Raw genomic sequence first — 24227 nt, 5'->3', positions numbered from 1 at the left:
ATAAGTGGTGGTTTGATAAGTCTGGAAAACCCCATTTACAGGCGGCCAGACAGAGCGTGAGGAGCAGCGCGCAACAGAAGAGGAATAGAAGGAAGGTAGCCGATATGGTGTCCATGTTCAAATACAAATTGGAAAGAACATTTACACTCATGGTGTCGAAAGAATACTTACCTGTTTGCGCCGACAAGGCAAAAAATGCCGAGCCTGAACTGCTTCACTAAATTAATCGGTTCGTCCTTGGAATTGGAATGGGCGGCGACCTCGAACGAAGCGCCGAGGAAACTTATCACGATATGCAGGTGGTCCAGCAAAGAATCGGTCGTCACAATGTGGACGGTGGAACCCGTGGTCTCCAGTGTGATAACACCTACCAAAACAGCTTGGACGTTTCCGCTGCCAAAAAGTCGTTTATGGACCACATGGGCGTTTTCGACCCTTTACGGCAATGACGCAAAGCCATCCCTCATTTCGAATGAAAGAATGGGGAGGCGGGTAAGCTGGCTTGTGTGAGACCGGATCGATGTCCTGCTCTCCGCAGTCCTGTTGGTGTACACGCGTCGACCGTTTCCATAATGCACCGAATCCCAGACGAATAACCACGCTCTTCTCCGACGAATTCCGAGCGCCGACATGGATGAATCGGTCGCTGGCAGTATGGAGCCCCTCGCAACCGTCCTAATCTGCGCTGTTAAGGTTGCAAGCCCCTGGCGGTGACCTGACCGATAGCGTGCCCTCATCCGTTATCCTTACCATGGCCGGGAGCGCGCTGTCGACGCCCTAAAATGGGGTCATATCTGTATCCCCGGACAAAATCATGTTAACCACAAACCCGTCGGACTGAGCGAATTTATCACCCACTGCGTATCCATACGGGATCAAATACGTGCCGGTGTCCTCGTCCACTGTAAGGGGACCCTTGGCTGGAAAGGGAGTAGACATGAATTAGATGGTCGATTGTCAAAGTGTGCTGAAGTCTAAGGTTGACATTGGAATAAGTGTTAAACTCTTAAGAAAGTACTGATTGCGCTGTGGCGGGGCGGCAAACAAAATGCCATTGTTTCGTTGCATTTAATGCCAGATGGACGAGAATATCAAAGGGCCGACGTAGACGGGGCCGCCTTCCAGGTCTAACATGTCCGCTGCGGGCGCCACCGGCGTTGTAGTAGTAGTAGTAGTAGTAGTATTAGTTAACGCCGGGCTCGGCCCGGCTTGTTAGCCGGCCGTTAGCAACCTCCCGAGGGGTATCTCGGCGCGCGTTCTATCTTCTTTATTTACACAGGGGGAAAACAAGGAGGGCAGAGGCGGATCGTGCCTGACCGGGTTCGGGCCCGGTCCTGCTTAGGGGGTTAGTTCACTGACGCGACCCCGTGCCTAAGGTGCACGGAGGGTTCGTCTGACGGCTTGTGCCGTGAAGTGTGGGTGAAAAGGCAGTAAGTTTATTCCTCGTCAGAGTTCGAGTCGTTTACGATCGGTGTCCCTAGGCGTAAAGTGCGTTCGTGGCGCGCGGGGCGCTGGCGGGCCGCTCTGGGGCGGGCGCTGAAGTAGTTGGTGGCTATCGAAAACGCCTCAAAGCTTTTCGGTTGCCCGAAGCTTGTCTGGAAGAATTTCCAGCGTTGGGCGCGATTTGGCGGCCCGGCCGGCCGGTCGTTATCAGGCCACGGCCAGTTTCTCCACACCGCCCGCGAATAGCGGCAGTGCACCGGGTGCTCAGGGGAGGTCCGCTTCCAGCACCAGGCACACGAGGTGTTTGCATCCTGGTGGTTGAAACGGTCATGGTAGGCTTTGAAATTGCCGTGGCCGGTCCTCATGGCCAAATAATGGCCCAGTAGGGGTCTTGGCAAACGCAGTTCCTCGGGCTCCTTTCTCGGTGTGTATTGGAATTTCCATTCCCTATATGCGGGGGACCGTTCACAGAGTTCTTTACGCCACCAGTCCTTCTCTATATTCGAAAGAATGGCTCTGAGGACCGTGCCGGCACCGCTATACGTGGTTTGCTGAGCCCTCGGGTCTGGGTCCGGCGGTCCGGCGGAGCCGGCCTTGGCCAGCTCGTCAGCCCGGTCGTTTCCCGGGATTCCCTGGTGCCCAGGGCACCAACGGACCCGAACCTCGGTACCTTGTTTTCGGAGTAGATCGACAAGGTCATGGAACTCCAGAAAGGCCCATTGGGACGAACGCGGCGCGTCGCCTCTAAGACCCCAAATAACCGAGGTGCTGTCCACACAAATCCAGATCCGGGCGCCTGGCTGGGCCTTGGCTGCCGCCTGTAGCCCTTTTAGGGCGCCAATCGCCTCGGCGTCGAAAACGTGGCTTTCCGGCGTAATAGATGCGGAGCCTGCGGCAAATTCCAGGCCCGCCCTAAAAGCGGCCCATCCGTACCCTATTTGGACGCAGTTGTTTTCGTGTTTTTCCGAACCATCCGTATATACCACGATATCGTCAGGTGATACCATGTCCAGCCATTCGATAAAGCGGCGGGCCGCTTCCTCTTTCGGGACTCCTCCGGTGGGGTCAGTGCGAGAATCCGGGGCATTGCGAGGTGCGCGCAACTCTAGTCTCCGGATCCGCGGGAGAAGTTGTGCAGCCGTTTGCAGGGTCGTGGCCGAATGGCCCGAGTTGCGGGCACGAGGTGTTTCACGCAGGCGGCTGACAAGGGGGTGCCCCTTGTCCGCGAGCCTTAGTCGGGCGCCGTATTTCAGGCGGGTGTAGGCCAGCGCGACGCGGGCCGAGGGTAGTCCTGCGTCCCTGAGAACAGTGGACGAGGGGGTGGTTTTATACGCCGGGAGGATTGCCCGTGCCGCTAAAACCAGCGGTTTGTTCAGTGCTTTGAGGAGTCCTCTTTGCTTGTGCGCTGGGTTGTACCATGCCTCGGCTGCGTAGGTGGCCGAGGAACCCACGCATGCCACCGCTGCCTTGCGAAGTGCAGCCGCAGGCGGTCCGTATCTTACTGCCCCAAAGCTTTTGAGGTGAGCAGCGACCGCCATTGCTTTGGCAGCCCTTTCGGCCACGTGGCGGCGCCCGTCTAGCCGTCGGCTGAACCAAAAGCCAAGCCAACGCATGCCCGGGTAACGCTCGGCCCCGGAGGCGCTTTGTCCGCGTCGACCGCCCGGTAGTTGGACCGGGGTAACCGTTCTACCATTAATCCGGATTTCCGGGTTGCGACCGTGCCTTTTCTTAGTGATATGGATCACCTCTGTCTTTTCCGCTGCAAAATGGATTTTCTCTTCCGCCGCAATTTCGTGCATATCCCGGAGTTTATCTTCCAGCCAACGTACGTTCTCCTCCAACGAGGGTGACGATTTCCATGTAAGCACGTCGTCTGCGTATGCCAGCCGCCACTTCGCACCGTTTTTGACGAGGTACGCCAGATATAGCATATATAGGATCGGGGAAAGGGGAGACCCTTGCGGGGTGCCGCACCCAAGCCGCCTAAAGCCCGTGGTCGTACCCTCCAGCCGGACTCGGGCCTGGCGGCCGCTTAAAAAGTTAATCACGAACCTAAGGAGCATTTTACTAAACCCGAGGCTCCGCATTTTCCGTATCAATCGCCCATGGAGGAGGGCGTCGAAGGCGCCTTGGACGTCGCATGCGACAAGGGTGACTTCCTCCCCGCGAGCTAAAGCCTGCTCGATATCGTGGGCGAGGGCACAAACCAGATCCGTCGCCGATCGTTTGGGTAGGGCACCGCCGTGGGTGCAGCTAAGGAGCCCGTTGTCGTGTATGGCCCAAGCTATCCGGCGTGCAACGAGCCTCTCGAGGCCTTTTCCGATGCAGGAGAGGAGGGCTATAGGCCGCCAGGATCGAACGCTGCTCCGGTCTTTCTTCCCCGTTTTCGGTAGCATCGCGACTTCGGCCTTCTTCCAAGGCGCTGGGAAATGTCCGAGTTCCAGGCAACGTTGGTAGAGCCTGCGCACCGGCTCGGCCAACGAAGCCCATCCGGCTTTTAGTAGCCGGACGGTCATTCCGTCGATGCCCGGGGACGTGCTCGTAACCCCAATGCAGGAGCGCTCCGCCTCTTCCGCACTAACCTGGGTGTCCCAAGGGATTTTAGCCTCGTCCGGCGACCAGGCCTCCAAGGGGTCTCCCTGCAGGTCATCCTCCGCCGAAAATCGGCCAAGCACCTCCCGTTGCAGTGCTTCCGCTTTTGCTAAAGGCTCGCTCACTTGCTCGCCGTTAATAACCAGCGGCGGGGACCGGAGGCGTGGTCCGGCTCCCAGCCAGCCCACCATGTTCCACAAATCCTTATCGTCGCGCAGTTGGTCGATCCGGTGCCTCCAGTACTCCCGCTTCGCGGCCCGCACCCCTTTCGTGTAAGCTTTCTCCTCGGCAGAGGCGTTTGCCCTATTTACAGCGCTCCGCTTAACCCGCTGAAATTCGGCCCAAAGCCGTTGGCAGTTTTCGGTCCACCAGGGAGCCGAGCTGCCCCTTTTTCCCGCCGGCGTACCCACGACCCACGTCACTTGCTCCCATAAAGTTGTAAATTCAGCTACCCACGCGTCCAATGCGTAGCCATCGGCCGCGGATCCCGGGTCCGGCATATCTTGCATGCCAAAAGCAAGTAGCTCCGCGAACTTTGGTAGCCGGTCGTCCCTAACTGAGACGTTGACCGCCTCCGGGCGGGGGACGCCGCGCGTCCGCAGCGTGGTATAAAGAGATTCGTGGTCGGAGCCTGTGTAAAGACTGCTGTCAACCACAGTTACCGTGCTGGGGAGGTTGGAAAAAACCATATCCAGTAAACCCCCGTCGCGGTGGGTGGGCACGCCGATATTTCCTGTAAAATGCATGCCCTGGGCTTGCGCCCATGCCGTCAGTTGATCCCCTCCGCGTGCGTCTGTGCGGCCTGGCTGGTATGCAGCAGCCGCTACGTTAAAATCGCCGCCTATCACCGTGGGTCCATTTGGCACGGTATTGCATACCATTTCCAGCGCGGCCTCAGTACCCGGAGCCCTATATACGTTAATAAACAATATTCCGTTAATTTCGAGCCAAAGTACGTCCCGCGTATTTTGGCCCTGCGGTAACCGTCGTTGTGCGGCCCCTAGGGCTGCCCCCTTCTTGACGTAGGTGAGCACCCGGGGCCGGAGCCCAGTCATGGCTTCGTAAGTGCTCGCGTGCCATTCGTCCACTGGCGCAAAGACATCATAGCCCGGGTGCGTTTGTGTAGTCGTCTTTAGCCCGCACCATGGCTCTTGGACGTTAACCAGGTCCACTTCTCTCTGGTGGCATAACTCCAACAGGCTCAGATGCACACCCATCCTTTTGCCTACGTTGGCCCAAACTACGTCGAGGCGTTCCCGCTGCATGTTGCCGAGCGAATATTTCGTCATATCAATCGATGGGTTGCTTCCAAGTCTATCACATCAGCGGGGCAAGGTTCGGCAGCCGCTGCGTCCTCCTCTATTTCGGCTGCCCAAACGATCTCGTCTTGCACGCGTTCCTGTTCAGCCTGCAGGAAGTTGCGGATGTCCGCCCCTGCCGCCTCGCATGGCCGCGCTCTTTTGTTTGAAATGCTCGATCGGGAGCTCGAGGTTTGCGAATGCTGCGATGAGGTGCTTAGGACCGGGATTGCAGGTGCTGGCTTTCGGCGGGCCGCCTCAGCCCGGTCGTTGATAATCGCGGCACGGTTGGCACGTCCGATTCTGCGGATCCCCTTTAGTTTACGCTGTGAAGGTCGTTCAAGCTTCCCATTTACCACCAAAGGTCGGGCAGGGCAGTTCTCATGTCCGGATGGGAAATGGCCGTGGCAGTTAACGCATTTGGGGGCTGCCTTGCACGGCTCTTCCTCTGTCGCATGTTTTGCTTCACCACATATGCCGCAACGCGCTTGCCGTACGCAGCGACGTATTTCGCAATATCCCTGGCAGCCATCGTGGTGGTGTGTAATTTTGCGTGACTTTTCAACCTTCCGCGCACGCCCCGACACCCCAAAAAGCTGAAAAGGCTTTACGGGTTGGAGGAAAGACACTATCCACGTGCCCTCAGCCGTATGCGGGTCGTATCCATGCCTGGAAATGTGCCAGTTGACTGGCTGCTGGCCTGCTGCCACGGTAATCTCCTCCTGGATTACATCATGTACGTCCTTTCTTCCGTCCAGGCAATTGAGCGTTCGGGGCACTCCAGAGACGGCGTATGTGTGCCAGGTTGTCGGGACAGTAACTTCCCGCGCGTCCAATGCGTCCATAATGGCCTTGACTGCGTTGGGGTTGAGGAGTTTTTGCCGTGTTTCCTCAGAGGCCACCGTAACACCCCAGCCCGTGGGGGTACGTTTGGCGTTTGGGATTTCACTGTGTGGCACCGAGACCAATTCGGCCAATTTGGTGGTTACCGCGTATGGCTCCCTCGTCACCATCCGCAATTTGTCATTTACGCGGATCAGGATGCGGTTGGACGGTTGTTCTGTCAAACGCTTCAGGGCTTGGGAGCGGTTCCGGCCCGATTGGAAGGGAGCTGCGGAACTGTCAGGTGCATTGCCGGGCGTCGTACGTATCGGGTACGAGCGCGTGGCCGGGGTTAAAATTCGCATTGGGGCCGCCGCTGGTGGCGTGGCGGCTCGCTCGGCCCATGTGACCGATTTGTTAATGGGCGTGCCTTTGCCTTTAGAGGCCGACGACGCCGTGCCCGTCCTTGTAATTAAGATGCTGCGCCTTTCGCTGGAACTGGTCGGCGAACGCGACGGAGAGCGCGAACGCTCTTTTTCAGGGAGGGTGCGACTGAGGAACCAGCCGCTGATCACATCGTCAAGTTCGAGAACAATTCTCCTAAGCGCGGCGTCCTCCGGGGCCTGTAAGCTTTCGAGCTTGGCTGCAAAAACCTCTTCGAGCCAGCTGCCGACTGTTTCCACGTTTTCCAGCTCCTGTTGCAGTGTTTTGATGGCCAGGGCCGGGAGGCTGGAGTACCTTCCGCGGCCGGCCGGCTCAGGCGCGTTAGCGGTGCGCGTGTCGAGAGATACGTGTTCCGACTCGGCCTGGCCCTGCGGAAAAGCCTGCGGCGTGCTCTGCGGGCGCGCGCGGCGGTTTGAGACCTCTGGTGAGGCCATGACGACCGGCGCCCGGAGGGCGAAAATTCTTCAGCTGTTAAGCTTATTGGTGTGTTTGGGTGTGAATCGCTAACAAAGGTGGGTCTGACCCATGAATGTGGAGGATGCTTGCCACCGGCGTTGTGTTGTGGTCGTCGACGTCGCAATTGCGGATAGGCCGGCCTTGCTCATAATGGCGTCGTCGACCCGATACGACCTGGCAGAAATGCGCGGAAATAGGCGGACATGCCCTTCATGCCCGTAAACTTGCTCTAAAACACTGGCAATGATAATCAGCGCAACGCTGGCCTAATAGGGGTCCCGATGAGACGAGGCAACTTGACCTACGAGATCATCCTGTTGCTCCGTCGACCACGCATTGGTTGCATTATTGGATCCGGTCGCCTTTCCCAATACTGGGAACCTTGGTTTTGCCGCGCCTGGGTCAAGAGCCCTTTCCCAACAACTAAAAGCTGAAATGGTATAAACAGCCAGAAACCATAAAAAGGCCATCTAGAAGTAGCGATCGGCGTTGGCTATTACGCAAGCCGTATTTATACAAATGTGCGCGGATGATGAGGTTAGCCAGCTATAACATATAAAGAACCAGAAACGATACTACCAAAATCCTTTTTCAACAGCCCCACGGAACAGCCGGAGGCAGGAAATGGGAGCGGGGTGGTGCAGTTGCTTGTGTGAAAACGCCCAGTGACAATTGTTTCGGCCAATTGGCGTGCTCGACGAATTAAACACGGTCGCAGGAGTTGGAGCCGGTCTTGCTTAGGTCTTTGGATGAGAAACCTGTTGCAACAGTGGCAATGACGCAATAGTAAATGTGAACGCAGCAAACCAGATAGACAGGCATGCACGGTGCTTTGGCCAAGACATGGCCAGAGGCACATACGGGCTATAAACAAGCCCCCGTCATGTAGCCAGCAGTAGAAACGAGAGCGATATAGCATTAGATAGCAAAGTGGTTTGCTTTTACAAATGAGGTCACCAGGGCTGTTACCTTCAAAGGGGCTACTTGCTTTCTATCGCTGGACGACCATATGGACCAGCAAAAACGCACAGCCCAGCACGAAAGTTTCCGTAATGTTGAGATTGGCAAGCTCGTCCGACAGCCGGATGTTTTTGGAGCCGTCCGTGGAGCATTGGCTCATGCAATCGGCTTTGTTAGCCGGGAGGAGGGCGCAGGTTAAAAAGCAAATGAAACGAAGTTTGATGGAGAGCGATGGGGAGCGGCCGTGCGAGGTTTGGCGGCCGGCATTGAGACAATTGGGGGACGGATATATGGCGTGTAAAGGAGTTAGAAAAGTCCCATGGACCGCTGAAACACTGCCTTAAAGACCGCCTGTCCCAGGCCATAGTAATGGTCAAGCGGGAAAGGCTGGTGGGCTTAGCAGTGAGAATAGGCCGATAATAAGGTGTATTGGGGAAACGAGGTATAGGATGGGGACGCGTCAACCGGTCCTACCGACCATGTTTAAAAGCGACGCAACGCAGTTTGTGTTTGGCCACCATCCAGTTATACCGTCAATATCTGTCGCTGGATAACCAATATTTCGACGTCGGCTATGTTAGGGATGCCGTCTGTCTAAATTGGAACTGTCCAACCTGGGGATTGCTGGATGAGAACGTTGTTAAGCAGGCTTTGCGAACAGGCATGGACTGATGTTGATCCGATCGTTCGGCCTGTAGGGCGATAGAATATATGGTAGTGGGAATGAAAGGTGAAAATTGGGACTGCAGAGGGGTATAGGGGGCGTGCAGGGCAAAGAAAGATGCCGTGGAAGCAACAGCCTTTTTTTGTCATTAGTGTGGATGGAAAACCTAGTGTTTTGTGTGCTGTTTTGGCAAGATGAACCACGTTATCCATCAAAATAATAGTAACAATACGTCCTTTGCATTGATAGTAGCCGACAGGGCGACCGCAAAGTTGCAAAAGTTGGCGGAGAAGAGGACCATTACAATGCTGCGCGCGTTGAAGCCCTTTTTGATGAGTAATATGACGGTGATGTGTTCAGCATTGACATTTTCGCCTTGCCACCCAAGACCACTTTAAAGACCGGGCATTTTGAGATTCCAAAAGACAGCGCTATTTGGCAAGTTAAAAGGCCGAAAGAGCGGCCATCGATGCCAGCGTAGGGGCTTTAGAGCGGTAGAGGACTGGTTGCTCAGAGGTTGCCCTGGAACGGAGGTTGACCGAGGACGGGGACGGTAGTCAGGAGAGACCTATATGGTTCCCTGTCAGCCATTTTTCGACATGTTTACAAACCAGGTAGCACAAGCACACGATCTGCCCTTGTGTTGTGGGCGTTTCGAGAGCTTGGCTGCCATCCTTTTTGGCGGTGCCTCGTTGAATGGTCAATAATCAGCGAGCTGGTGTTGATAGCGGGGTCCAAAGCACCTGTCTATATGTTAAATTTGCTCGCCAGCCACATGGCGGCCAAAGCTGGTTTGCCGAAAGCCTGGGAGAACAGGTCGGGAATTTCCAATCGGTGCGTAAAGGGTGGACGGCACAGCTGCTGTTGGCGGTTGTGATGGCAGCCTCAAGGACCCCGGGATTTGCGGGGAAATGTCGGATGTTCAGTGCGGGTTAAATCTGCTGCGCACATTGCTAGTTAGTCCCGGCCACTTACACACGACACGACAGCCCTGCTCGTAACCCAAAGGAGGGTGGGGAGGATAATATTAGGGGGCAAACTAAAACAACAACTCGACCTTGACGTCAGACCTTTGTGGATTGGCTGCTCGTAGCGACTCTCACCTTACAGGCGCCATAATCGGAGGGTTGAACATTTGGTACGCTGCGGAAATAGGTTGAAGGCTATGTTGGCTTTTATCGGTAAATGCGGGTCTTGGGATGGGAGGTGGTGACAGTTGGTGTCGAAACCATGCCTGTCGTGCCCGCCGACATATTTTATAAACTTAACAAGGGCCTCCCGCTTTTTTGTGATGGAGTGTGGTCTCCATACCAATCGATGGCTTTCTGGAGGGATGGGGCCAAAGCATGGTTGAGACCGGTAGACTTGTGGGTTGCTCGTAAGAAAGTCGGTTATGTGCTGAACTGCGGTTGACGTGAAAGGGTGCGTGGCTTTATTGTAAGGAATTGAAGGATGTTTGTTAATATAATATGTTTCGACACGGGAATAACCATCTGCAGCGCAAAATATGCCATTAATGTGAGATTCGGAATGCAACCGTACGTTCAACATTTCAAAACGTGGGCCTCAAAAGGGACGATTTACTTCGCGCAATATCCAGCGGTAATATTGGCACCATTTCTTTCATAAACAGGGCAAACAAACGACGGCACACCAACGGCTGCGGAAATGCTTGTATTAAACAGCGGAGAGCGCCGGCAAACGCCTGCGAGGTTTGGTGGTTGTTGGTGTAATCGTGGAAAATTAGGAGGGGCCAAACTTTAGATAAGGCAGCCGGGAGGCTTGGGGTATCGTGGAAGACGGACAAGTTTAAAGGAGGGGTTAAAAGGAAAGGGGGCTATAGACAACCGGTACAACAAAGATTAGGATAAAGCAAATTGAATAAGACAAAGGTGCTAGGAGGGTGAGGAAATTACAAATGAAATATGGGCGGTTGATAAAGAAAACCAGCGATTGGGGGCCACAAGCAAGCAGTTGAATAGTTGAAACAGTAAAAATACTACATGCCAGTCCAGTCCCAGAAACAATTCAACCAGCGCGCGGGAAAGCAATCTTGTTTTAAATTAGATAGAAAGAAAACAGGGGATATACCAACTTCTCTAGTGCGTGGAGATAGAGCCGCTGGAGCGAAACTAGTGACCCAAGGGAGGGGCCCGAAAGTTTGGAACAGGTAAGCGCTGGCAATGTGGTAGGTGGCTAATCGGGCTACCGAATATCAAGTGTCAAAAGTGAGACGACGAATCGAAATAATGCAATTGCGAAATCTTGGAGGCGAGTGACGTTGATCGGCCGTGAAAAGTAACTCTACCAAAACTGGGCAACAGCGGTTAAATACCAGACGGGTAGAAGGGAAGTGGGCCGCGAGCAACGAATATGGGTTCACCATAACATGAGGCTGAAGGTGCTTACTCGGATGGGAGATAACCTCTGTCTTCACCAAGTATTGACAATCAAAAAAAGAAACCGAGAGATGTTAATGCGGCGCCAATGGTAGATGTTGCATTGTGAAAGCTCGGAGAAAGGTGTCTGGACAGCCGCGACGAACATTCACCTGAATCAAATATCAATAGTCAAACAGCCAAAACAATTAGGGGCCACACTGGCCGACGAAAACATACCTGTTAATCGTGATTGTAAATGTTTGGGATGGCGGTAAACTTGCCATTATCGGAATTTCTGGAGAGCTAACAAGGTTAATTACAAACATGGGCTTATACCCGTCAAATATAAGAGTAGCCCGTGCAGGTTCAAAAGGAGAAATGAAAAGTCTTGCGTGTCGATTGCATGCAAACAGAGGCCCGGTGGAAATTCCTGTGCAAAAGGCTAACAACCACGCGCAAAGGCTTATAAAGACAGTCAACCATGCTGGCCGAGCAGACAGGTCCATCATAGCGCCCAAGGGAGGACTCGTTGCTGTCTGCGTGATCATCAATGGGGTGTGGACATATCTTGGGAAAACGCATCTGTGGCTTGGGTTGCTCCCAAGCTGTTGGGGGAACAAGTGCATTCGGTATCATTCCAAACCATCATAGCGCCCAAGAGGAGGACTCGGTGGGATAAACAAACCGTTGGCATCACTTTCAACAAAGCCAGAGATGGTTCCCTGTGGCATGCAGCGGGTGGAAAAGGTGAAATGGAAAAGCAGGGTGCTGGATGCGGTATGGGAAAGGGGTAAAAACAGGAGACAATGAAAAGGAAAAACTTAGCTTATGTCAAACGGGTGTTTTTATGTTTTCACTAGAGTCCGGGTGTGGCACGAATAGTCCCGCTCTGCCTCATAAACAACATAATTTGTGACAGCAACAATTGAATTGTTATTAGTTTGAGTCGGGCGCATGAGGGTCAAAATCACCAGGAACAGCAGTGGCTTTCTATGGTTTACATCATGGAGATCGGAAGCGAAACGGAAAAACCTGAGTTTGTCCGAGTTTCGTGCCATGGTGTGCCTTGACTTGGGCTGCTTTCGGCGCTTGGTTGTTGGAACTGTTGAAGGTTGCGATGAATGGCATTGTGGTTGTGCAGGCAAGGGCAGCCTTGACTAAATGTTCTCAGTATGGTCGAAAGCAATAACAGAAGCTTTGTCAACAGGCTGTTGGGGGAATGTCGGACTTTTTATGGTAGGGTGGACACGAATTTATCATACCATTATTGACGGATTAAAAGTATTCAAAGTCCAGTGGCACTGGATGCGGTATAATTCAACGTCTCGGCTTACACATGCGACAAATGCGACCAACTTCGAATTTTGTGCGTGCGAGGCTCGGCTGGCGAAGGCGAATGGCACGTAGACTGTGGATGTGACGAGCAAATCTTTGTAAACTGTGGTGGGAGGAGCGCCAAAGGGTCCCTTGTGCAAGTTGTCTCGGCAGACGAGGGGCCGAGGCGGATTTGTACTTCGAGGAGGGTTGTGTGTTCGTAGTCTCTTCGTCCGGGTTACCTGTGCAGTTTCTGCCGGGGGCGTAACTAGCCTGCTTTGCGTTTTGGAAAAAAAAGTCTAGAGACTTGCGGATGCTTTGGTCAGAAGATATTGGCGAGGACAGCTCGGATTAGTTAACAAAAGGGTAAACTTACCGGCCAGCTCGGCTGCCGAGAAAATGGGGCACACTGCTCGCGCATCGGCCACGTCCATCGGCAAAGCCCAGCATTTGTCAGTGACTCGCAAATGCTTCGGCCAAAATAAGCGACAGGGATAAAAATGTAATCGGGTACGTAGGTGGACGGAAATCATATAGTAAATTGGTGTATACCGAAGCTGTGTATGGAGTCTTCTTACTTTGATAAACTGGCAGTGGCACGTTTCTGGAAAAGGGCTTTGTGCTTAGCTTCTTGCAGACGCACCTTGAGGCAGAGGGAGAAAAAGTAAAGAAAGAGCGGCAGACTTACTTTGGGCAATGCATCATTAATATATAACAAATTGCAGGCATGGTTATTAGCAGAGTTGACCAAACGGATGGGATGCGGCGGGCAAAGGTTAAAGGGCAAGTGATCAACTGGTTGCGAGGTGATATGAACAGAGGCCCGGCGGTGATTCCTGTGTAAGAGGCTGCTAGACACGCGCGCGCAAAGGCTTGTCAAAAAGTCAATCAAGTGCAAAGGAAAAAGTGATCGAGGGCGGCATATTGCGACCGAGGCAGAGGTCCGGCGGGTGATTCCTGTGTGAGAGGCTGACACGCGCACACAAGGACTTGTCGAGGTGGAGCGGGGTGCAGAAACAGAGGTCCGGCGGCGATTCCTGTGCGAGAGGCTGACGCGCGCACACAAGGACTTGTTATAGCAAATCGCCCAAGCAAGCAGGCAGATTCAACGGCCATCATAGCGCCCAAAGGAGGACTCGGTCGATTGAACCACGAGCTTGCAACAGGTTTTGACAGGCTATCGGGGACGGTCACAACTCAACAAACTGGGCGCCATCCAAAGGCCAACCATCGTAGCGCCCAAAGAGGAGGACTCGGTTGGGTACTTTGGCATGGGTTGCAATTTGCGAGGTTGGACACGACCACTGGGTACGCAACCGGCCGCGGGTGATATGAAGGTGAAGATATAATGGAAAGGGGAGACCTAGCTTGATAATGAGTTTGATGCGCTGTGCTAGATGTTTTGGGTGCGTCGAACGAGATAAGTTGGTACCATCGGGGCAAGGCGGGAGGTGAGAGAGGCGGATGGTACGATTGGTTGGATGAACAAAACATGAAGACAATGGCGTGTTATTAACCAAGGCTTGAAATACAGGAGTTTCGAGGTGCGAAAAAGCGACAAGCGAAGAAGTGGAGGTCGAAGGTTTGAATTGGTGCAAAGGATATGCATATGTGGTTCGAGGAAGGAAGCCAGAAATGATTTGTGGGAAATCAATGCGAGGTTCCAAATTTGCTGCGTTGAAATTATTGGGGCGAGGTAATCTTGGAAGCAGGAGGGGCGGCCCAAAACGTAACGCAACTTTGTAAAATATGGCGCGGCGATTTGAAGCAGTGGCTCGCTCTTGCCACAAATATGTCCAACGAAATTTCGAGCAGAGCGGTTGAGGCAGGTGCAAGTAGGAAACGCGAAAGGCGCGGCGGGGTCGAGGCTCCAATATGTCCGAGGCTGAAAAGCGGCACTATTCATTGAGCAGGCTGCTCATGTAGGCTCAATGTGCAGTTTTAGAAGTTTGAAACTCAAATGCGTGGGATCCGTACAGCCTACCACGTGGAGGAGCGTGCCAGTTTATCCCCTCAATAAATAAACACGTGATGTGACTGTATCGTGAACCTCGTGATATCTAGTTAGTATAACATGTTCCATGCGCTTTATATTCGTTATGAAAAAAAGAAAACGATGACTGCGCAGCCGTTTGCGGTGTAAGGCGCACACTATTCCGCTTTCAATGCGTTGAGCGCCCCTGAATAGCGACGGATACGTCCCCTAGTATAGTCCCTATTGTACGAATAGAACGATGGCCCGTGATAGATTGAGTCCCTTGGTGCGCACAGGAATATAAATTTGCTCGCTCGTTACGCTCCGTGATCCTGATTTCCGATTTCATTTCAAGCCTAAAAACCAGATCATAAGTCGTGGCCGTATTGCCGAACTCGTTATGCGCACGCTAACCGTATATTTGTATAGCCCACTGCCAGTAGCAGCAACAATAATAGCAAGTTCAAATCCTTTGGCGCCCACTTGTACTGCGAGCTGGTGCGGTAGGTCGTTGAAAGCATTGGCTGACTGTGCGCGCCGTGTCTTCATCTACTCCCGCCAATGGGAACGGGGGGCGGGCCTCTGGCACCAATAGGCGCTTGACCGTGTATATATCGCCTTGTGCTTCCAATAATGGTTTGGGCTAACCGTGTATATCACCTAGTCGCGCTCATCTTCCAAAGCGAGCCCAGCTCGAACTGGTGCTGCCCGCCAGCGCGGCTGAGGCTCGTCTGGTAAATGTTGAACGGATCTTTGTTCAAGTTTGTGAATTTCGGGGTTATAGGCGGTAGCCTGCCGCTGCCGCCGCCGCCCAGACGCCCTTCCGGCCTCGCGAGAGGAGGGCTGGCTATTCACATGTTTTAAATGCCCATCTGGCGCAGGGCGGTTTCTATTCGTAGGTTTTCCCCCACGACAAAGCGAATGGGTTGTCTATTATTACAATATAGGTTCCATAACTGTTCAAAGCTAAGCTTGATATACCCAAATAGGCGTTCCAATGCCATAACTTCCGCCTGCTTTAAACAACGCGTCCAGCCTGCCTCTATTATAAACTTCGTTACCGTAGCCTGCCTAGCTGCTCTCCAGTTAATAAGAAGTGCTACTGCGTACGCAACGTTTGTCGGAACACGATGGCAGTGTTACGTGTTTATCATATCATTTCCCAAAACTCCTTTATTTTGGCAGGAATTGCTTTGCTTGTAAACGCGTTGCTGTACCTTTTGGGAGCTGTCTAGGGGCATGGGCTGTGCTTGTGCTCTCTTGCATGCCAAAGCGCTTGACTATCTTTTCGACATGAAAGTCGTGAAGAATAATAGCGGCTCGCCTGCTCATATACCGTGTAATCCGCATTCCTAAAAAACTATAAAAGCGGTCCTTCACGAAGTTTGTACTTGGTTCGTAGTCCAAAGATTACGACTGTTCCTTTTTCCTCGTTTGTTTTGTCGTACAATACCACGATATCGTCGACGAACAAGATTATAACAACTTTTACTTGTTCAGATACGCACATGCATGGCTCGTCTCCCACGGGTTTTAATCCCAAACCCTGGAGCGCGCTTTTAATAGCTTTTAATACCACAGCCTCGCATATTCCTTTATCCCGTACATCGCCTTGTATAGCTTCAGCATGGTATGTTTGGCTCGGATATCCTTCTGGAGCCGTGCAGTAGACAGGCTTTTCAAGATCCAAGCGTTCGTTGTGCAGCAACAGTAACTTCGTATGTGGCCTCAAGCGTGTTAGGCGCTTGCTAATCGCCTTTTGCCACGAGCCTAGCCTTGTAACGATGCAAATAATCGTTTTATTTCGAACTTGTGAATAAATTCGCACAGTAGTAGTATCGGTCTTGTTATATAACAGGCTTTCAGTGCTTTTTCCCATGTTCATTTAAACTTAAGGTCGTTCCATTCCATCTGTGTGGCTTGTAATTAGGCAAAAACGTAGCTGAAAAGGAAGCCCATGCCTCAAAGTCTGGGTCGAAAATCTCATCGCTGCTGTACATCTGTTGTGTTTATATATTGTAGCTTCCGCGCACCAGCTCTCTTTCTGTAAAGAGCAGTGCGTGCGCAGAGCTCATACCCTTATCGAAAACTGTGCGCCCTCCATGTTGTGAACGTGCTGTAGCTCGTCCTCTACGCCATCACCTCTCTAATTCCAAAGCTCTCTATATAGGGACGGGGTTTTCGTGGAGCGCTTCAATGGTATAAAGCGCTTTCCCCTCTCTCCCCTACCCTCCCGCGCACCGAATGTTAACATTTCCTGCGCCTGGGATTTTATTTGTTCTGGAACCAGACTTAATTCACCCCCCAAACCCACCAATCCGGGGTAGGGTACTCCTGTGCGAGGCCATGCTCGTAAACTCCGGCTCACCCCGATGGTATTCCCTTCAAGGTTGGGTGCAATTTTTCGTGCATCTGCAACTGCTAATGCAGTTGGAAAGCTGATACTATTTGGGGTGCGCATCCCTGATTGGTACCGGGATTCTCCGGCTTTAAACTTCTCAAAACTATTATACGAAAGTGTTTTACGCTTTGGCGCCACCAATGTATGTTTTCAAAACTTGTCAACCTTGATATGAATTATTTCTTCGAATTGTTTCGGCTGGTTTGCCGCCTTTCCTAAAAATGGTCCGTTTTCCCCTATAGGAGTTTGTGCCACGTCGGTAATCGGTTCTAACTGTGCCTCCGTACTTGGCTCCCTTTTAATTCGATGCCTTATTCGCTTCCAAACCCGGGATAGTTGTACCTAGGTCTGGTTTCAACATTGGTCTGTTTTGCAAAAAACCTAGCGACTCTGCAATCCCCTTCCCCAAATATTCCAGCTTTGGCTCATGGATTTTGTTAATCAAAAGCTCGTATTCGTCGGTAAGCGCTTTTTTTTTGCGTTGCCTCGTGCTTTGGCCCCTGGAAAAACCGAGATTCGCTGAATGTAACGTTGCGTAAGATAATGACCTTGTTAAAGTTCGATGGGACCCATACATAATATATCCTAATGGCTCTATATCCGACCAAATATTCAACCTATAATCTTGTCCCAGGTTTGAAATTGGGCCCTATGCTCTTCTAATTTTAAGCCCTTAAGCTCTTCAATCATTTGGTTGGTAAGCTCTTCTAAAGTAACGAGCATCTCGTCGGTTTGCGTGTTTGGGGTTACCAATTTTCATATTCAGAGCATTTCAACGTTTTGTCGGTATGCGCGGTACCATTTCGGCCATTCTGCGCGGTAGGTTAGGAACGTTGTAAACTTTTGGGGCTTTTCGTGGGAAGACATGTTGCGCTGTCGGGGAGGTTGGAAAAAACTAGGGGCTACTCTTAAAAGTAGCCGTATGGATAAGTTAAAAAATAGAAATCAGTGCTTTCTTAGCGATATTAGTACGACCTAAGGTAACGAAAATTGCGTACAGTAGAGACTATTACAGTTTACTGCTTTACCTGGCTTACAACTGCTCCGCACGTAAATCGTCAAGTGGTAGGAGAGCCATGTATTAAGGACGTAAATGCTATCTGGCCCAACGAGCACCGCAGAGATTTTATCGTGAGCTGACCGCTCATTAAGCGTATAAATCGTATATATATCCCTTGCAGCAAATAGCATTTAGCATTTTAAAAATGACTTTCCTACCAATCATCGTAATGCACGTAAGTGTGCAACACTAGGTCCATGGTTGCTTACGGCCAGCTCGTTATCCCCTTTTCCCTGGTGGGATTTTCACGTCCCTGATATGCTAGCCTTGCCTTCCACAATTGCCGGCTGTTGTGTTGGGCGATTTATTTCCCGCGGTAAAAGTGTTGCAATCAATGTCGCCATCCACCAAAACTCGAATCAAAAGGCTATTTGGAGGACTTTGTTTTGGCTTGTAGGCTGATTATTCATGACGAAAGACTGTCGCTACAAAAGATTGTTGAGGTTGTTTTCGCGGGAAGAAAAAAAAGGAGACTGCATTGTGCTCGCCTTGGGCCGCAATTGGACAGTAACTAGGCAAATAGTGGAAAGTTAGAGCAAGGTTAGACATGGATTCGATATGGCGGCAATGTGGAAAAATGTGGGAACCAACTTAAACAGGTAGGTAGGTGTTTAAGGCAAACAGGGTCCAACTAGGCGCCAGCTGCATTGCCTCCTTTCAAAGTGCGTCGAAACTTGCCCATCCACGCCAGGATAAAACCGGAATGCCTTTGCATCGAAATTGCAATGCCGCTCGAATGCTTAGGTTTTCATCTTTAATAATCCCTGACAAGTTTTAATATATATCCAAATTTGCTTTCCCAATATAATTCCATATTTGAAGGGGAGCAGACAGATGTAATGCGCTCAAACCCACCGCAGTTAAAGGTAATACGAGTCACCCGCCTTTAGGTCGGTTCCCAAATGGCAAGACGATTTACGGCAATAAAGATGGCCTCATTGCCTTTTGTTTGGAAAGCACGTTAACAACACGTAAACAAGCCACTTTTCAAGCTTAAAGCATCCTTGTCATATTTCACTACCATCCCACTATACAGGCTCATTATTTTGACGACTTTTCGATATAAAGCACGACCTGGCACACAAACACCGAAAACCCGTCCCGGGCTTTACGCGGAACGGACACATTCTCAAAACCTTTACAAAGCGTTGTGCATGCCAACTCCTCGCCGAACCTCCCATTGGCGACCAAAAAGCCGCGATTACGAGGGCGAGGACCGCACTGCTGGAGGAGGGCACCAATGGCCACGAGGATAAAAATCAGCACTTTACTAAATTTTACCAGGCATAACTGGCAATTGCGAGCCCGGGTGTCGCCACGGCTGTGTGGGACCACGCAACCGCTGCGCAGGCAAAAGTCCAAAAACAGCAGCGGCGGTTGGACGACAGCGTTAGAGTACCTCAACGAGCATGTGCTGCAACCCTGTGAGCAAAAGAGGCGATTGAATGTCAGAAGCAACAGCACGAGCGCGGGCTGGCAAGTCGGGAAACGAAAGGAATAATTTTGAAAGAAAAAATGCACCGGGAGCGGGACGAACATTTGTCGCAAACCAACACCCGCACGGCCGAAATACATCAGTTTTATCACTAGGAAATGTTAGTGCGATCAGAGTTGACATTCTCGAAAGAAAAGAGCAAAAAATTGACCATTGATAAGGCGGTTTTGGAAAAAGTTATCGCTTAGAAGAATATGGAGATAGTTTAGCGTGCAATCCATTAAAAAGGAGGCCAAAAACAGCCTTGAAGCAACACAAATTGCCCCCTGGCCGATGCAAAAAAGGAAATCGCTGTGGCGAAAAACACTTTGGTTGTTTTGCAGGGCAAGGTGCAAAGGATTTAGCAGGAGGAAATCCTGGCATCATAGCAAAGAAACAGCATTACGAACGAGGTTGCGGACGAGATCTTCATAATGGGGATATCCGGGATAATAAGGTCCAGGCAAGGGCCCGATTGGAAAAAACCCAAGATCAAATTGCTAAAGCTCTTTGTCAAAAAAATCGCAGCATCCGTTAAAAAGACGAGGCAATTCGCCAAAGGGACGACGTTCAAGCCGAGTTTATTAAGGCCGTTTCCAGGATAATAACAACCAGCAAACCGTCAACAGACTGCTCTTCTCGGATGGCAGGAGCAGCGACGTCAAAGCCGGTTTCAAATTCAACGCATTTAGAGCGGAAAGGGACGTCGTTTACCAAAGCCGATCCCCATTTTTACACTCGTACGAGGCACCTTTGGCCTGCTGCCCATGGCGCCCTTTATCCCGGCAGGGTTTTTGACGACGTGCCACGAAACCGGTTCTAATCCTAGGTTCGTGTGAACTTGTCTTTAAACATTTTTGACATTATTGAAGCAATGGTGAGGGGAAAAATGGGGTAGAAACTATTATAGGTAGCCGTAACAGTTGTTTCTGCTGCTCCTGTTCCTGCTGTTCCTGCTGTTCCTGCTGTTCCTGCTTCTACTGCTTCTACTGCTTCTACTGCTTCTACTGCTTCTACTGCTTCTACTGCTTCTACTGCTTCTACTGCTTCTACTGCTTCTACTGCTTCTACTGCTTCTACTGCTTCTACTGCTTCTATTTCTGTTTCTGCTGCCGCTTTTTACACAAATGCTTGCACGTTCGACCACATTCATACAGCTGGACAGGGTGCGCACACCTGCGGCCTGGGTGGGAGCATGCGCAAATCGATCGGATGCGCCTACGGAATTAGCGGCGAGTTGAAGCGCCCGTTCATTTTTTGGTGTCGTTCCGGGCGGCGACAAGCTTGCAAGCAGCAGCGGCGGCGGCCTGGGTTTGTCATGCGCGTTGGGTGATATCGCCTTTTTTTCTAGTGCCGAATTCGCCCCTTTGGCTGCTCCGGGTGAGAAGGACGCCTCCCTGCTGCCGCGTTGTTTCGAATGTCGCTGCCTCCAGTTTAGTTTAACAGGGCATCATTTGTGTCGATAAAATCGCGTCTGTCGCAGCCTGGTAAAATGGCACCTCGCCGCCTTTTTCTTTACGAACCCTGGCCTCCGTGGACCAGCAAGGCTCGAATGGCAGAAATGGCTGCCGCTGACGGAGCAGCGTGTAAAACCGATTGCAGCACCTAATCCTCAACCACCGCCTGTTAATTTGTGTTATGTTGAATTGTCAATTCCGTCGTGTTTGCGATTTTCACCAAAAATGATAATATACGACGTTCACCCCATCCGAGCCGTCGCAGCCACTTGTTCGCACCCCCGCCGCGCCGTAAACATATCTAGAGCAGCAGAAGCAGCAGCCTGTACATTTGTACTGCGTAAGCAGGCACCGGCCCAACCTGACCGTCATTGACCGGCCTTTGCGATAATATTTAGGTTAACAATTATGGTAAATTCCATCAGCACGCCCCATTTCGCAATGCCCATAAGCAGTTAGCTTTTCTTCCTCGCAGGTTTCACCTTTGACTACACAAACCGTTTCGAACAATTGCGCAAGTTATATGTGGTCCGTTCAACCGCAACGCGCAAGGTTATCGTGCTATTTACATCTTGTCATTTCCTCCCCTCCTTCCCCCAACTTCAAACCTCTTCTCGAACTTTGTAGCTACCGTGTTACCCGCACGCAAATAATGCAACACTGGATTGTCAAAACCTCTACGTCCAGGAAACAAAGGACAGACCCGACCGCAAAGTTAACCTTTACAACGTGGCGGACATCCCTCCAACTGCAACACCCAAATTAACGGTTCGTCCCAACCCTACCCTCGTTGGGAAAAGCCATTTTAGGCTCCCGTGACCGGAACGTTCGCCCAGTTCAAAAACTGGATGCATGGGGCCGCACCTTCCAGAAGGGAAAGAGCAGGAGCTACCATTGTCCTCACCTAAGCCAGTCAGAGTTTTGAAGAATTAATCTCGCAAATAGGGAAGGTGCGCCTCGGATGGGTGCTTTCGAGCGGATCGGTCGGGATTAGAGTGGTCGATGAGGGTGATGAGGGTGATGATCCGTGGGATCGGTCAATCGATAGGGTTTGTTGTAGTAGGTTTTAGTAGGTCGTGTCGTCACGTAGGTGATGACGATAGTCGTGCTCTTTTTCGGACAGGGTCGTAGAGTCTTTGTCAAAATAGGTAGTGTAGTCGTTATGTCGACTCTCTGGATCGCCGTTTTCGTGGTTCAAAAACAAAATCAAATAGTACGGGTCAATCTTTCACGACCGAAAAATAGTCCCCAGCTGCTCCCGCCATCAAACAAATCAAGAAAAACAACAGACGAATTAACGTAATGCTGTCAACCGGTGCCAACTGGCAAAAGTGTCGCCAAAAATGCCGGGGCAGGGCCCACCGCCGGCCAGTATTCTCGTGTTTCATCCACGACCAGGTACTGCCAGAAATGGCCCTCGCCGGCGTGGTTGCCTGAGTCCCCAATTCGCAGTCGTCGTACCCCTGGCGGAGCATTTCGCGCGCGCGTTCGCCCGTGATGGAGCCGCTCGTGCTGGCGCAGACCAGGCTGCCGTCCATGTTGCTACCGAAGCCGATGCCGTCCTCGTCTTCCCACTCGCCGTCGGGAATGGCGTCGATGAAACGGTCGTAGGCGTAGCGCGGCGCGCTGAAGAGCTGGGTTTGTCGCATTCGGAAGTGAATTGGGCGGCTCCGAGGCCGAGGAGGATGGCGAGGGTGGCGAGAATTTTGCACGGTGGGGAATTTGCAGCCCCGGTGTTTTTGTCTAATGCTGGTCGACCTTTGAGGGGTTATTTGGTTTACATTGTGTTGCATTGCGATTTTGTAAAGTTGCGGCGGTCTGCTTTGTTCTTTTCCGTCTTCTCTGGTGAGTCGAGACTTTTTCATCTTGTACAGCAAAGATGAGGAGAAGTCGACTTTTTATATCCTAAACAAACAGAGACAACCGAGTTTTGGATGGCAATTGGGCACGGTATTAATTCCGTCTGCATTATTTACTGGAATATAAACGTTATTTATCGAGCGATAACCAGGTATGCGTTTCCTGGGCAGATCCTTCATCCTTGGACCATCCCGGCATTCGAATCGAGACGTTTGTATACAAAAAAAGGCCAAAAAGTCAGCGGGTCGGTCAGGTTCTCTGCCCAATAAAAAAATATTGTCGTTGAAACACCTTGGCCCTCGGTGTAAGATTGAGCCGGCATAAAAGCGCCCGGTATTCTGAGCTTTGTATACAATTTTGGGATTGTATATAAAGGTTTTGGTTGATGGAAAACCCCACAAATAGGGGAGATTTGGATAAAGAGTGCTGGTGCTGGACAAATATTAAAAAAAGTTTCCATCGATCGCAAAGTTTGCTCCTGCCACCCAACAAGTTATTCGAGAGAGCGAAAAGCAAACCGATTAATCGATCCAGAAAACTGTCCAAGCCCCACGATGCATCCGTTGGTTGCGTGACCAAAAAGACCAAATGGGAGTTTGGAGAAGAGAAAGCAATCTCACTGCGAAAAATTAGCGACAGTGAGTATATGATTGATAAGGAGAGCCTGGCGACGATCAATTCGCTTTTCCTGACGAAAAAAAGCCGTTTTGAAAAATGCGGAGGAAAAGTTGGAAGCAACCAAGGTCAAACTCGAGAAGGTTGAGGACACGCTTTCAAAAATCAGAGAGATGGCGACCAAGGGAGTCCAGGTCAAAAAGGAGGAAGGTGGTGACAAAGGATGATCCAGTGGATCTCACTGACGAGGAGAGCGAGGAGGAGGTTCTTCAATTCTAATTGTCAGCTGTCGTTATTAAATTGGGCCACTGAGTTGGGGTTTTCTTCTTTTTGTTATTTCTTTTGTTTATGCTTTAACTAGGTCTCCTCAGTGGTCCAGGGGTCCTTGGGCACTCAGGAGGGGGACTCTGGTGGGCGTATGATCTCCGGATCATTTTTATCCGCATGAGGACCCAAAAATTTACCTACAAGATAGAATTCGGTCAGACCTATGACCAAGGCTTAGCCCAACCCGAATTAACGCACGCTTTCGCCAGTTGGCACCAGCTGGCAGTTTATGAGGATCCGTCTGCTTGTTGTTTTCCTGTTTTGTTTTATGGTGGAGCAGCTGGGCAGTTGTCCCCGCAGATTTTTAAACTACTGTTTGGCCTTGGTCACGTGGCTCGAATCCGCTGACAAAATTCTGTGCATGAATCTGTATCACGTGGGGAATAGGATTTGGCTGTGGATCAAACAACAGTTTTGGATAAATACTTCGGGTATATACCTGTACGCAACGGCAGAATTTTATATGGCACGGCCTCAATTCCGGGTCAAGGTCCTAATTAACGCGCCAAACTTTTGTCTGAAAAAGCCCGAGGATGCCGCCAGTAAAAAGGCCGCTAAGGAGAAGCAGCGAGTTTTTGATATTGTCGGTCCACAAGCTGCAGCTGTCAACATCCTCAATTTGCGCCACCTGCTCGGCGGAAAGTTTTGGCTCGGTGAAGTTGGTGTATAGTAATACGTTGGCCC

At 51.4% G+C, this 24227-nt stretch overlaps 1 protein-coding gene across 1 annotated transcript; it reads right to left on the bottom strand.

Annotated features, from left to right (window-relative positions):
* Window positions 1-21042: 21042 nt before the first annotated feature.
* Window positions 21043-22534, bottom strand: PpBr36_11302 (uncharacterized protein; the record flags this gene model as incomplete). Its single annotated transcript, XM_029898405.1, has 2 exons — window positions 21043-21121; window positions 22203-22534. The coding sequence occupies 2 exons, from the start codon at window positions 22532-22534 to the stop codon at window positions 21043-21045; spliced, it is 411 nt and encodes a 136-aa protein (XP_029743425.1).
* Between the last annotated feature and the right edge of the window lie 1693 nt (window positions 22535-24227).

Source organism: Pyricularia pennisetigena, assembly GCF_004337985.1.
Source record: "Pyricularia pennisetigena strain Br36 chromosome Unknown Pyricularia_pennisetigena_Br36_Scf_14, whole genome shotgun sequence".
NCBI classification, from domain to species: Eukaryota; Fungi; Ascomycota; class Sordariomycetes; order Magnaporthales; family Pyriculariaceae; genus Pyricularia; species Pyricularia pennisetigena.
The sequence above is the reverse complement of the archived record's forward strand: the minus strand, read 5'-3'. Positions and strand labels throughout refer to the sequence as shown.